Source organism: Triticum urartu, chromosome 7A, assembly GCF_056163025.1.
Source record: "Triticum urartu cultivar PI428250 chromosome 7A, HENAU_Tu73, whole genome shotgun sequence".
Classification (NCBI taxonomy): domain Eukaryota; kingdom Viridiplantae; phylum Streptophyta; class Magnoliopsida; order Poales; family Poaceae; genus Triticum; species Triticum urartu.
Window position 1 is genome coordinate 652,999,737 of NC_141879.1, and position 15,515 is coordinate 653,015,251.

The 15,515-nt window shown below is 43.0% G+C and overlaps 1 protein-coding gene across 1 annotated transcript; it reads right to left on the reverse strand.

Moving 5' to 3' along the window:
* Window positions 1-1,669: 1,669 nt before the first annotated feature.
* Window positions 1,670-11,863, reverse strand: LOC125520972 (carbonic anhydrase, chloroplastic-like). The gene is made up of 5 exons (XM_048686013.2): window positions 11,759-11,863; window positions 11,604-11,652; window positions 2,864-3,120; window positions 2,680-2,785; window positions 1,670-1,964 (listed from the first exon to the last, which is right to left on the reverse strand). Exons 1-5 carry the CDS (start codon window positions 11,818-11,820, stop codon window positions 1,797-1,799), a joined length of 642 nt encoding a protein of 213 aa, XP_048541970.2. The 5' UTR covers window positions 11,821-11,863; the 3' UTR covers window positions 1,670-1,796.
* Between the last annotated feature and the right edge of the window lie 3,652 nt (window positions 11,864-15,515).

The window sequence follows — 15,515 nt, forward strand, 5'->3', positions numbered from 1 at the left end:
CGTTTAGGGAAGAGAGCTCCATTGGATCTAGCTGCTCGGCGAATTCCGAGCTGACGTGAAGATTGCTTTCGATGACCGAGAGGTCATCGTCGGCGCAGTAGCCGAACAGGCGGTCATAAGGAAACCACCTAGCCGGAGAGTTTGGCCTACAGCCAAAGCTCCCTTAGCAACGGTGCCGTCTTTAAAGACGGGATGAGGCATCCTTCCTGATGGCGACGGCACAGAGGAACTCTCAATAAAAGCACCAATGTCGGTGTCAAAACCGGCGGATCTCGGGTAGGAGGTCCCGAACTGTGCGCCTAGGCGGATGGTAACAGGAGGCAGGGGACACGATGTTTTACCCAGATTCGGGCCCTCTTGATGGAGGTAAAACCCTACATCCTGCTTGATTAATATTGATGATATGGGTAGTACAAGAGTAGATCTACCACGAGATCAGAGAGGCTAAACCCTATAAACTAGCCTATGGTATGATTGTCTGTTCCTACGGACTAAAACCCTCCGGTGTATATAGACACCGGAGAGGGCTAGGGTTACATAGAGTCGGTTACAATGGTAGGAGATCTACATATCCGTATCGCCAAGCTTGCCTTCCATGCCAAGGAAAGTCCCTTCCGGACAGGGGACGAAGTCTTCAATCTTGTATCTTCATAGTCCAGGAGTCCGGCCGAAGGTATAGTCCGGCTATCCGGACACCCCCTAATCCAGGACTCCCTCAACCCATTTCCATTTTGTGTCCGCTTTGTGTCCGCATGGACCCATTTTGGTCTCAAATTTGGGTTGCATTTGGGTCCGCTGCGGACACAAAGCGGACGCTTTCTGCGTGCTCCTCGTCCGCTTCGTCCACTGCATGCGAGGTATGGCCTACTTGTCATAGGCTCACTTCTGTGTCCTCCTTTTCTCTGTACTGGCCCACCACCCACGCACAAGATCTCGTCCCGCGTTGTGCTCCTTGCCGGCGCCTGGAGCTACTTCTCGCCGGCGCCCGGATCTACTCCCCGCCAGGCGCCCGTCCCCCGTCCCCTACCGGAGCTACTCTGCCCGGGCCTTGCATTCATGCGAGCTAGGTAGCTGGCGTAGCAGCTAGCCACACGCCTGCGTGCAGCGCTGCGTGCGTGCAGACCAGCTAGCCACACGCCTGCGTGCACCGCTGCGTGCGTGCAGACCAGCTAGCTAGTCGGTTGTGTGCTAGCTAGCTAGCTAGCTAGCTAGCAGCAGCCTGCTGCGACGCGCCGCGCGCCACCGCGCTCGCCCCGGTAGCCCCACTCGCCATGCACCGTCGCATGGGTGCTGACCAGTCAAAATCACGCTGAGATAGCACGAAAACTGCTTTTGCTGAGTCTAAGGGACGAAATATGTCTGGTTTGAAAAGTTAAGGATGCAACTCGTCCGGTTTCAAAATTAAGGTACCAAATCTAGACTTTGCCAAGTTGAGAGATGAAAAGTTTACCTTTCTTTTAAATTAATTGTAATAACAAGAGTAGCAACGAGAGGCAGTAAAAAGTCTGAAATAACAATTAGCCAGTGTCACATACCAAAGGGAAGCCCAAAATTCAAAAGGTAAACACTTGATGAAGAATATGATTAGAATAATATCTGATGTATTTTGATCACGTGACGATTAAATTATGCATCACATAGTAACACAATAATTTTGCGTCAGAAAATACTATGGTTTATTACAAAAACTGACACCAAGCCATCCGACATTCACTACTCGGAAATACGAGTACGTACTCCATGGCATTCATATCGATGGATCGATATATCTTGATATATGTACATATCTATATAGGTCAGAGAGATGAGCGATGGGAGGAAGTTTGATTTTTAGCTTTCCATGTGTCAAACTTGCCGGAGACGAAGTCATAGTGGCCGCCGACCAGCTTGACTGTTCCGTTGTCCACACCATCCTTGACGAACGGGTAGGTTCTCAGATTGTCGAGGGACACGTCGACAACCGCCTGTGGACGAGAACGATTAAGAGAGATCTCTCGCTCAGCGAGTTAATCCATCATTCACACGCAAAAGAAATTTAGCATACATTACAAGCTAACTGCTAAGTACTACTCCCTCCGTTGCTTTTTTATTTTGCATGTCAAATTTATTTTAAGAAGTTTGACCAAATTTATATTAAAAACTATCACATCTAGCATATGTAAGATGTTTAATATGAAAATTAGGTACTTGATGCATCCAATGAAGCGAATATCTAATTCGGAGCTCGAGCTCATCTACACCCTATGAACAGTAAATAAAAAAAGTTACTTGACAAATTAAAAAATTCCAGATTTTTTTGTAATGAAAGATGCTTGAGTGCAAGATCTCCGTGTCAAGTTCCAGTGCATTTGGACATCTAAGCAGCTCTTGGCAAAAAAATCGGGTCCAAACTGTAAAAGACAGTAAACTTTTTCACGGGCCCTAAATTTATGTTTTTTGCTGAGAGTTATTCAAATGTTCAAATGCTCCGAAATTTGGCATGAACATCATGCACTCAAGCATATTTCACCACAAAAAATTTATAACTTTTTTATTTTTTTCTAATATTTTTAAGAAACTTACTGTTCACTCTCTGGCTCACCTGAACCCGGGAGCTAAAACGCCGCCTCCCCAATGAATCGATTACAATATGAAAGTAAAGTACTATAAAATGGTAGGTGGCCTATGGTGCAAGCGAACCTTTTCCAAGAAGGCACATTGCTCCTCTGGAGGTTTGCCTGAGTACTCGTCTTCGACCTTCCTCTTAGCTGATAACCCGATCCTGACCCAATCCTCAACAAATTTGCTGAGACCAACCAACCAAACAGCTCCGGTCAGAAACAGACCAAAAAAAGAATCAATCAGAACTAAGCTACGTACTTACAAGGAGTCATCCGCGCCATCCTTGAGTGAGAGGAGGGTCTTGATTCCACCGCAGCGGCTGTGGCCAATCACCACGATGACCTTAACCTCAAGGACGCAGATGGCGTATTCGATGGCCGATCCAATGCCAGTGTGCTTGTTCTCACAATAGAAGGGGACCATGGCGCCGATGTTGCGGACGATGAATGCCTCACCGAGTTCTAGGCCCAGGGTGACAGATGGGCACACACGCGAGTCAGCGCACGCGAACACCAGATACTGCAAAACAGATTTTATTGGCAAAAAAGTGAAGCATCAAGAGGATTCAAACACAATAACATATAGTCGGCCTTTGCATAACTAGGCTACACACAGCAAATACTAGTATACACAAAAAATCACACCAGTAGATAACAAATTCATATAAAACCAAACCTATGCGTAGGCGAGAAAAAAGAAACTCAAAGTGATCAGATCCGCGATCAGCAAACAACAACAATGATCATATTCGCACCAACTATCTCATAACAACACACAGACAACGAGGTTCTTAAACAGCAACGCTTTTAGGTAGAGATAGATTCCTTCAACAAGGTAACAACGTAAAAACATCATCATTACCCGGTATAACCAAGTGAGGTCAGAACTAGACTACCATCGACATCATACATTACAATATTTCTTTCAAACTCCAACATTTCACAATTTTTGGCGATAAGAAGAGAAACTACTCATTATAGCTTGGGGCATATTAGTCAACGTGGTGAAAAAAATAAAGAATGTGTTCATATGATGATATTATAAGAGCATGGTCAAGAGTAGTCACAATAGAGAGTATCATATACTAGTATCATGCATATGATACTAGTATATATGATACTATCTTCATAATGCATAGTATTATAGCTTGATATCATAATGACCTTATTTATTGTCATACATGACACATAATATTGTATCATTTAATACGATACTGTATTATATCATGATACTCAATCCTTTCCTTCCGAACTAGATTGTGTGTCACATCGGAAAAATGCCTAGTTGATACGTATGATATTATCAATGATACTTTAATTATGACCAGCCTTATAGCTAGTTGACAGTTTTATGCATCCGTCATGTCATTTAGAGTCCCCATCTCCAGTCACTCATATATTAACGTGGTCTATAAGGTTGACTGTTAGGCTAGCATTTTTTTCAACCTTATCTCTTTCTCCTTCTTTGTAATTACTACATTTGTCTAGGAGCAAGTATAGAACCAGGCTCTTACAAGTGAGATTTTTTAATGTATTTATTGTTCGCGTAAGTAAAAATGCTATGTAAAGCAGTATATAAAACCCTTATCATACTTGCTCTGATAGGTGGAATAGACATTTTTGACACTGCTTTGCACTGAAGGCTGCCACTTTTGAAATTCTATCTCGGACCACTTTTTATTTAGTCCGGCAGGAGAAACTCGGAACTAAATTTTGCTTTTGTGACAAGGAACCGAATCGTAGAGACACCAGGAGAAAGAAAGGCAAGCAAAGCAAGTAGCAGCAACGTTCACTGGTCGCAACAGGGCTGTTGGAGACAGCCGGTTAGAACCGTACGATGGCCTCTTTTTCCCTTCCCGCATGGTGTAGTCAACGCAGACGAAATAATTTTCCTTCTGCCGTCCGACTCGCACAACTCCGCCTTTCCGCCCACGCATGTGCTGCTCCCACGAGGCACGACAGCACCCCCTACCCCGACGTCACCTCCGCTCTCTGCAACATCCGCATCACACCTAGGCCCAACATCCCCGATGATCGTCAACGCATCGTCATGGATGGCCTCCGTGACTGGTCGTCGCACCCATGATGTAGCCTCGCTACGCACCGTTCAGCTCGCTTGCGCTTGCCTATCACCGGTTGTAGAACTTCCCCATGCCGGTTGTAGCTCGTTAGCCGCCAGTTCCAGCACCACCTCATGGCGGTTGCAGCTCGCATGTCTCAGCACTGGAGGTCATGGACCGTTGCACTGATGATGGCCAATCCCAACATCGACATAATGGCTTGTCCAAACATGCCACGGTGCCAAACGTAGCAAATTTAGACCCAAGTTCTAGCACGCTATGATGACGGTCGCAACATGCCAATGCACCCAACTCCAAGCATCAAACACATCAATACATAGGTTTCAGCATGCCATGGTGCTGGTCGCAACAAATTGAGATGCTAGTTCCAACACGCCGGTGGTCGCTTCACGCAGAGGCACCCAATTCCAAGTGCCCAACACGTCGATATGCTAGTTCTAGCATGCCACGGTGCATGTCGCAAAAAATTGAGACGATGGTTCTAGCATGCCATGATGGCGGTCACAACACGTAGTGGCACTGGTCGTAGCAAGTTGAGACACTGGTTCCACCATGCCATGGTGCTGTTCCCAGCATCGCACTTCAGTGGTTAAATCAAGCATTGGGTGGCCTGATCCCTGCTCGCTCCCAATAGCAATCGAAAAAAACACCGATGTTAGAAGCATCCCCATGGCAATAGCAATGGCCGGTTGACACCGCGTGTCGCTGATGGCAGTGTTGCACGTGCCGTTCGCAACTCTTTTTTTTGCGAGGGCAAAAAGAAGAAGAAGTAGGGACACTGGTGGCAGCCGTGGCTTAGAGCACCCCCTTGCTCCACAACTATAAGCGGGCCACCCCCTTGCAGCTAGAAGTGCTCTCGTGGTTTCGATGTTGGGAGATATTGTTTGCACTGTGGCGTCATGAAGATGAGAAAGCCACATAAGCGTGGAGCTCATGAGTGGGACGCTCGCTCGGTTGAAGAAGAGGAAAAAAGGAAAGAAAACATGTGAATAGGAAAACGACAAAGGGATAAGGAAACTTCTGGATGTGAGCGAGGCGACCGGCCTGACACGCAGCCGGTCACCCGGCTAGAAACATTTTCCAACCAAATCACTGAATAACCACTTGAATATGATGCATGATAGTAAGGCCCTTTTTTGCTGATTCTCCTAGAATCTTGAGGATCAGAGCTCCCGCATATTCTCCTAGAAACTTGAACCCATATTGTTTTGACAAGCCTAGCTAGTTAGGGAGTCTAAATGGCTAGGATTTTTCAAAAAGTTCTCAGTTCAAGATTCTAGGACAATCTATGGGAAGGTCCGATTCTTAAGATTTTGAGAGAATCGATCAAAGTAACTTGCCTAAATCCAAAACGAATGACTTGATCATCTACCATACCAGCCATGCCTCTTTGTGAGTTACCTTGAAAGGAATACAAGCCCATGTCTGGAAGTTGATCCACCCACTGGTAGCACCATTATAGTGGGCTCTTAGACCTCTTTCAATGCAAATGTGCTTAGATGAGGTGCTAAATATATTAAATGCCTTAGCAACTCAAGTTCCCAATGCATAGGTACTAAGCTTTTGGGTGCTAAGCTTCATGCATTTAATTAGTTGTAGACTCAAAATTGTGCTTCTATCTAGGTACATGTGCTTAGCACCATTTCTTTCTAGGGTCACCATACTACTGTCTCTTTTCTTAACTAGCATGCCACATCGGATTTTTTGCTTAGTTGACAATCTTAGCACATGTACAAGGTGGAGCATTGGGATGGGCCTTATGTATGTAGGCAGGGCGGCAGGGCCACAACCATGTATATCTGCCATGTTCACCGGTCTTGTGTGTGGAGTTCTATAAGGTCTAGTTGGGTCAAATTCGTAGAGAGTGCATGTATGTGGGCGTCTATTTGCTTTAAGATAGGTGAACTCGTTTATATCATTAATCCTTAATTTATGTACTAGGATCCATGCATGCCGGATTTTCGCTGCTTTTGGCATCTCCATCCACCCAGCTCTCATGCTTTTTCATTTTCTCTCCAAATTTCAATCTAGTATATCTTCTGAATCGAAAGTACAAATTATGTTGCTTTTGCATATACATGTTCGTTGCAAAAGTACTTTCGACCAAGGCCAAATTAGAATACATTTAGGCAATTTTTAAGGTTTTATCAAGTTTCAAAAACTTGATAGTTGTAATATTAAGTTTTTACCATGTTTCCTTTGTTTTTAGGGCTTCGGGTTAAAGTCTTAGTTTCTAAAACTTGATGAATTTATCATTCGTTCCTATCAAGTTTTGGTAGTTGAAGCTTGATGGACTTTTAAAAACTTGTCAAAACATATTCAAAAGTGGACTTGTTTCAATGCCCTCATCACAAGCAACACAAATATGCAAAAAGAAAATATTGGACTTTCCATTCAGAAGATATAAAAGATTTGATTTGGAGAGGAAATGTTAAAGCATGAGTGGTGGGGTCGATGGATCTGTCAAAAGCTTTGAGAAGCTAATATATGGTCATTACACTACTAGAGAAAACCTTATAGGTGGAGGCTTAACAGTAGTGCAGGTCAGAGGCAGGCGCTACCGCTACTTTACAGTAGCACGGGTCCAAAGCAGCGCTACTGCTAACGATCGTCCTACTAATCCAACTTGGTCACTTTGGATGGATCGTGAGGTAATCAGAAGGTCAGAAATTTGTGTGCTCCCACACATGTGTGCCACAAATCCTCCCTTCCTGTTGGGTTCTTATATGTGATTGATTTCGGTGCAAGGTACAGACGCAAGAAAAAACTAACTGGAGCCTATATATCAAGAATCCATCTCAAGGTGAGGATCTTAACAAGAATGCAACATCCTAGCCATATCCATCCAATTCCTGGTCATTGCACCTGGCTACTACTTCCTATATTTCAAAACATTTATTTAAAGTTCTGTGTTTGGTCTAAGTCAAAATTCCTTAAGTTTCACCATGTGTACAAAAAAAATTAACATCTAAAATATCAAATATATATTATGAAAGTATGTCTTATGATAAATCTAATGAAAATAATTTGGTGTTGTTGATGTTGGTATGTTTTTCAGTAGCATAAATCTAGAACTTCAAATATTTTGAAAGAGAGGGAGTATATGGGATATAGACTGGCCTGATAGAACAATACTAGTATTTTTTTGCGCACTTTGTCCTCCATTGAACACTTGGGAAAAACTTCTCGGATTGTCACTCATCCTCAAATTACCCTAGACCATGCACGCTTAACCTATAAGTTCATTGGAGACGAGCTTCTGGTAGAGAAGGTGCATATTGTTTATATGAGTAGTCTATCATTCCTATTAAACCATGATGTCATAAGTTAACCCATCCCATACATTTGTAACCTGCAGGTTCTTCGGACACGAGCTTCCGAAAAAGAAGATGCATATTTTTTACGTGAGTAATATATCATTCGTATTAAGTGAGGATGATTAACAAGGTGCACCTTCTTTTCTAAGTGTATAGAAAGCCTAATATTGGTCTATGGGGTCAGTCAAGGTCACAAATGATAGCCAAGAAATTGAGGACTATGGCCGGGGTGTTATAAAGATGTGTTCACTTCTTCACAGGTCAATCGTGTTATACTTGGAACTCCCACCTTGGTGAATTATTATCCATAGGTTTTCATCAGGTTTTGATCTATCCATAATTTTGTACATCCTAACTGTTAGTCCTCCTGTTTCCTCGATTCCTAAATAAGTACAACCCACTACATATCCTACATGTCAACATGCATACTTCCACATCATAATTTTTTTTTTGTAACCGTTAGATTTACTAACTTGGTGCACTAGCATCCATCCGATATATTCATGAGAACCTTCTACCATGCAACATGCAATAGTGCATTCTAAGCGAGTTTTAAATCGCATTGCATTTAACGGTGACATGCACTAAGCCCATTACCTATTTTCCTAGGAATGCAACAAAGCCACATCAGCATGCCATGCATGTAAGTAAAAAGCTACATTTTGTATTAGTGTGTCCATGCAGCAATCTCATGCCACATCATCAGTTCATGCATGTATGTCATTAGTTAATTTTTTGCACGAAATTGTGCACTTTCATGGACACCGTATATGTATTGGGCGCTTGGAGCATACCTTTCTAGGTTATCATTGACTTTTTTGTTTTGGAAATGACACTCTTTAAACTGAATCTAGTATTTTTCTCTTTTATACACCATTTTTATATGTTTTGTATTTTTGAAATATTTTCAAATCTAAATGAAGAATACTCTTAAATTTTATTTTTGTCAGTTTTATTTCTTTATGTAGAACCTAATTATGCATTTTTTAACAAAGATTACAACACCAACCTCGCACGGGATATCATCTAGATTGTCCTCGACATAATCATGCCACATAAGCAAACCATGCATTTACGTCATAAGTTGTATTTTTTTTTGCATTATTCTATGCATGCAACGCTGCTACATCGTCAAAACATACATGTTAGTCATCCTTCATATTTTCCTTAGAAATGACTCTCTTAACTGTAAATTTCAAAAGTTTTTTTTTCTCTTTTCATTCGCTTCATTGTGTCTGTTGATTTTCATGCTTACAATGTCTTCCCATTAGATTTAGTTGTTTTTAGCAATTATTTATGTACTTCTTGTTACAAGGTTTGGATCAACGTGAGGTCATCTAGATAATATATAACCGTTAAGGGAAAAATCCTATCCTATCGTCCACAAGACCATAAAAGTGATAGGGACGGTGACATCTGAATAAGCCAAATCATATATCATGGCTATGCACATGTCAATCGTTACCAATGCAGTGCATATCTTGAAAGTGCATGAGACAATTTCAACAGAAGATTATGCACTGCATATCTTTGTAGTTGGTTTAGCAAATAAACTAGTATCATGTGCAATTAAGACAAGCAGTCATTTCCTTTATTATATCATCCTTGACGGTAATAGCAAATGGTACGGGCACCCCACCCCCCAGATTCAGCGTGTATCCCTGGTTGTACCTGGAAATCGCACGTGCCGGGTCAAGTACCTGCCAAGCCCTACCCGATCGCTCGATTGCCTCACGATTCATGAAGTAGTTGCATCCCGCATGAAGGCAAGTAAATTTTAAGTTTCAAGTGTTGAAACTTATGATTGGTTACCTGAAACTTATGATTTTCTCGCTCGCTCTTATCAAGTGTCATAGATAAAAAATTTAAAATATTTTTTTGTTGGTTGTAGCCAAAAAATCATGATTTTATCAGTCGCTTGGATCAAGTTTCAAGAGTTGAAACTTAACATGTTTTTTTGAATTCATGAAATCATTTTTGAAATGGATCTTATTTGAATGCCCTTGACACGGGAAACACGAATATGAAAACATAACTTAATTTGGAATCTTTATTTAAAAGATATGAAGGTTTATAATTGGAAGCCAAAAGAAAAAGCACGCCTGAGGGACTCAGTGTCAACGGCTTTGGATACCAACATCAAGCAACATTGTTCTACTACTAGAACAAGTGAACAAGTATTGCTCGATAAAGTTAGTCATTCCCTCACTACCTATGGGCGGGGTACTCCTCGCACCGTGTTGTGGTTAGGAGGAGGCACTGAGGAAGTTGTTAGTCTTTCTAAGAATGATGCATCACCTTAAGTAATGAAGATCTCCTTGGCCCCACAAATAATAGTACGGCTCAAGACCTCTCGGGACTAGATTTACAATCCACAACAGGAAAGCCACGTGTTTTTGGACAGATATTTGGTGTGGTGAGGAGCGGTTATCCCAGGCTTTTCCACGGTTATTTGCCATCGCCTCAGACCAATCCGCCAAGATGGCGGAAATTTGGCGGAACAGGCAATGGGCGCCTCAGTTCGGGTGTCCTTTCGGGTAAATAGAGAGTGAGGATTGGGAAGCATTGCGTCAAAGCCTGGATGGTCTAGCAGTGGGTCACGGTCAGGACGAGGTCATCTGGCGCTTGGAGCCATCAGGACGCTTCTCCACCGGCTCCTTATACAGAGAAATCTTCAAGTCTATAACCCCGTGTGACATGTCTGGGATTTGGAAAGCGCGTATCCCGGCAAAAATTAAGATTTTCCTATGGCAAGTGGCTAGTAATCAAATTGCGAGTGGGGACCAAATGCAAAAAATAAGAGGCCCAGGTGATGGCAAATGTGTTTGGTGTGGAGAAAACGAGGATTGTGACCATATCATCTTTCGTTGCACCATGTCTCGATTCATGTGGAGCTCGCTGAGGGTGGTAATAGGATCTACATGGAATCCGAGTGGTTTTTCGCACTTCGATAGGTTGGCTAGGGACACCTCCGGGAGAGATAGATGGATGGCTTGGGTGGGATTTGGGGCATTAGCATGGGCTCTATGGACCACAAGAAACAAGGCTTTGATAGAGGGAATATTCATCAAACACCCGGCTGATTTATTATATAAAATGGTGTCTTTCTTGCAGTTCTGGAAACATCTGTCAAGGGAGCAAGACAGAAGGCACGTGGAGGGGCTCGCAGTAAAGGTGCGGATAAAGTGTACTGAGCTTCGTCGATCATCACAAGGGGCGCCACGGACATGACGCATGTCTATGCTACCTCGAGAGCCTGTTGGTTTGCCCCTTCGGTGTGGCGCTGCATCGTCCTTTGTCCTCTGGGCTTGTATCGCTTGTTTTTCTTTTCCGCACTTGGTAATACTTTTTGATCCGGAACTCGTGTTGGATCTGTAAGTGCCTCAGTTTAAGGCCGGGCAAGCGCCTCTTTTCTAAAAAAAAATAGTACGGCTCGATAGCAGTAAATAGAGAATCACCAAATCTTGAGAGAACACATTTACTGGCCAAGCTTCCAGACGAACTCAACGAGCCAATCAACAATCGCAAAAAAAAGCAACCAGAATTGGTAGCTAGCCAGAGAGAACATTTTAGTTATGGTGAGGTACAGAGGGTACTGTACATACCCTGGGTTTCTGTTTGGTCTTGAGCCGCTCGAAGAGATCCGGCTTCTTGCTGCCATAGCCCGGTCAGAGAATAATCAGTTGAAGAAAGCAACAATAAATAATCTCAAATAGATGGAAGCAAAGCATAGCGGCAGCATCAGAGAGAAGAAGCTTACTCGTAGACCTCGGTCCTGAACTTGTCGAAGCCGGTCCTAAGGCGCTTCTCGTCGGAGTCCATCTTTCTATCTGCAAGGGTGGTTTGAAGAGGAAACGGACCTTGTTGGAGGATGGTACTAGGTTGGTTTCTTGAGGAGGGAGAGGAGGTCAGTTATATAACAGCAGGGGAGGAGAGGGGAGGCCGCATTTCATGTATGTATACTTTTCTTTGTGACGCGGTCAAACAAACATGACGACACGCCCAAAGGAGAGGGCCTAGTTTTTTTTGACTGTTGGTAGTTGCTATCAAATTCATTGATCCGTGGTAAAAACAGCGAGCTACAAGGGAACCTAGAATGGGTGCACAGCAAGTAAACTCAAAGGCCCGAGGGCCAGAGAGAGGAAAGAAAAAAGAAGGGCGGGCACACAGGTCGCCCAAAAAAAAAAACCGGATTTTCTTCTTAGGCACCTGGTTTGGTGGTCCATCAGAATGACAAGAGCCTCCCTTTCTTCTCTTTAGGCCCTGTACAACCGCAAGTGCTTACACAGGTGCCTAAGAAGAAAATCCATTTTTTTAAGAATGGATTACACAGGTGCTTAGGACGGATGGCAGAAGCAAAGTCTTGCTTCCGGTGCCAGCCAGTGCTTACAACAAATAAGCGCTCCTTTCAAGTCACGATGGCTCGACTCAGTGCCTCGCAGGCAAAAAAGAAAAGGGCCCAGCTAGCACCTCATACCAAGCACTACGCGTTGAGGGTTAAAGAAATTTTCGAAGCGCCATGCAGCTAGCACCAGCGTTGTACAAGGTCTTAGTATACTCCTGTTGATCAAGCCCGTCCGTGAATCAATGGTGATTTGACTTTTCTTTGGCGAGAGAAGAGAGTGGAGATGTTTTTTATAAGACACCTAAAATGTATATATTTGATACTACTATTTATCAAGGAAAGTAATAGCCAGTATAAAAAACAAATAACTAGACGCGAATCGATCAATACAAAATAAAATGGCCTATGCTAGGCGCCGGCTGACAGTTGGAAGCGCGTGGCCCGTCGCCTAATAGCCGTCCAATCTAATTAATTACGTTCATCTGATTGCATGTCAACTGATGTCCTTGGTCGTCCCTTTCCCTCGCTCAACTCTCTCAAACAGCTTCTCACACGCATTTGCGCCAGAAATAAAAGGAGGAGACTGTTAGTTTATTCTGCGTGCAGTCCGCGCCACGCCGGCGTCTCCTGCTACATCATCGCGAGCCGCCCTCTATCACGGCCACTGCACCGTCCCTCGCAGCATGACTCGCTGTGCCTCTGGTTGACCGTTCTTGGCATCGACGACTGGTTTTGCAACTTTCCGTCGACCGTCGCAGCTCGGACAGGGTTCGATCACTCCAAAAAAGCTTGCTTGTCCCAATAAAAATGTATCACCGTCGCAAGGAGGATAAATTCGCAGTTTTGACCTTTTCTAAAAAGTTGAGCAGGATCTAACCCCATTTTCTTTAAAAAAAAAAGGGATATGCCTTTTCCTACAGCCAACCTCCCAATGGTAGCGTAACACACCCTACTGCCATACATTTAGGTAGTAGGAAACCGACAGGCAGACGGCTAACGGTCGCCAGTACTGCTGACGTGGAAAAGGGTCCTACCGATGAGGCCCCTGGCGGTAGGATATGTTGCCCTACCGACAAGGCCACTCGCGGTAGGGTCCTCAAGTGGATAAGTGGTTGGGGTAGGGGCTGTGCACCCACCTACCCATTCACCCCCCTCCCCCGAGCATATATAGCCCCTCTTCCACCTCTCTCCCTCACACATGGACCTCTCAAATCTCTCTCCATTGCTTCAGATTTGTCCGGTAGATCTGGATCTTTTTCATCACTCAAGGAATCTCTCTCACCCCCCTCATTTTGGTTGGCTGGAATCATCTATTTTTCTTGTGTTGCACACTTTTGTGCAAACCCTAGTTCCTGCTCTTGTTGTGGTGAAATCACTGTATATGATGCATTTCAGAGTTAAGCAAGATCTAGTGTTAGGGTTAGTGGTTTTGTTAGGGTTTGGGTTAGGGTTAAGGTAATGATGACGGTAAAAATTACTTGTTGAATTGTAGGGTGGCACCGATTTTCTTTGAGTGTACTGCTGAAGCGGCGGCGAAGCATGAATGCGTAGTCATTGAAGAAGCGATGCAGGCGTCGGTTGGCACCGTCGATGAGTTGAATGCAGCTTCAAGGGAATTCTCCAAGTACTATTTCTCCGAGTGCCCTCGAAAGTTGTTTGAACATAAATAGAAAAGGATACATGACCTTCAGACGAATGAAAAACTTCGTAGACGTGGTCTTGCAAGGTAAATTGCATTGTGCGCAACAAGGGAAGAATTGGCTTAGCTGGACTTGGATAACCTTGGCCAGGTCATTGACTTGGTAATGAAGCAAGGACCATCGCCGATACCAAGACATGCTTCTCGCTGGGCTTGGATCCTTGAAAAAAGGATATCATTTTTTGCAACCTGGGACCGTACAAAAAGATATTATGTTGAAGCCTGTGCCAGATCGTAGTAACAATTATGCACACATGAAAAACAGAAGGGGTTGAAGTCCATGAGCGCCTCTTGTTGACCTCTGTGATGTCATAGTGTCATTTGAACTATAATGGCATAAATCCCTTATCATTTTCTATATCTACCTTAGTTGAACTCCGTATGTGTTATGTAATCTTTGTTATTTGAAACCATCAAAACTTCGTGTTTATGTTTTGGCGAATTTTAGGTATTAGTTTCCTGCCTTTATAGTTTGTCTAGCTAATTTCAACAATGTGCAATACACTAGTACATAACTAATAATTAACCAACTATAGAATTATTCATTACATATGCTTTAGATAGATTGACATTTAGTAAATTACTTTGTGATCTGCAGCCTAAGTTCTGACTTCACATTAATTCGCAGAACTGCTTTTTGAAGATAGGTGCTCGTACATCATGTTGTAACACATGAGGTCAGTTTATTAATTTAGCGCTAACTTTCCTCTTTTAGCACTCATGTTTGATATATTTAATTCTAAATACTATATGAAGTAACCTATATTTTGTAAATAACACATATTAGAAGTTATACATTAAAATGGAAGTGTGATTTGATTATATTAGTTCTTTAGTTGTAGGATTTATAAAAAATCTAGAGCACCATTTAATATTTTGCACCAGGCCCCCAAAACTCTGAAGAAATACTGCTTGAGAAATGAAGCTAGAATGTGTAGAACACACTTTTCCGATGGAAAAGATATATACTCATTTTGACATACGCCATTGGCTACTGGCATCCATGATCTTCATTATGAAGTTACCTGCAAGCGTACGGGGAGGAAAATATATTCAAGCATCTCTTCATCTTGTCTAGTTGTGAGAACTCAACACTGCTGTGCATACGAAGGAATGGGTCTGTGTACTGTGAGTCTCGGAGGGAACTCAAGCTTGAGACAGCACAACTGGACAGCTCTGTATTTTCACTTGTCAAGGCCATATGCTACAACCTGCTCTAACAAATAGGGTGAGTAGTATGCTATCGCCTCTCCCGCCAATAAAAATTAACTAATGATGCAATAAAAATCTAATAGTGTAGAAGTAAGCATGCTTATTACATATATGATATACAATAAAATTTGATTTGTCATGCCATAGATAATTAAATGGCATGGGGAAAAAAATTCCAGAGAAAGAATGTTACCTTGTCTAGCTTTCCTTTGAGAGGATGATCATCAGCAACCCCAATATACAGAAACACAATACCTAATG

Coding starts and splice junctions, on each gene's coding strand:
- LOC125520972 (XM_048686013.2), bottom strand. CDS start 11,820: ATGGACTCCGACGAGAAGCGCCTTAGGACCGGCTTCGACAAGTTCAGG. Junction 3,121..11,603: donor AGACCAAACAGAAACCCAGG/GTATGTACAGTA, acceptor TCTGTTTTGCAG/TATCTGGTGTTCGCGTGCGC. Junction 2,786..2,863: donor GATGGCGCGGATGACTCCTT/GTAAGTACGTAG, acceptor GGTTGGTCTCAG/CAAATTTGTTGAGGATTGGG.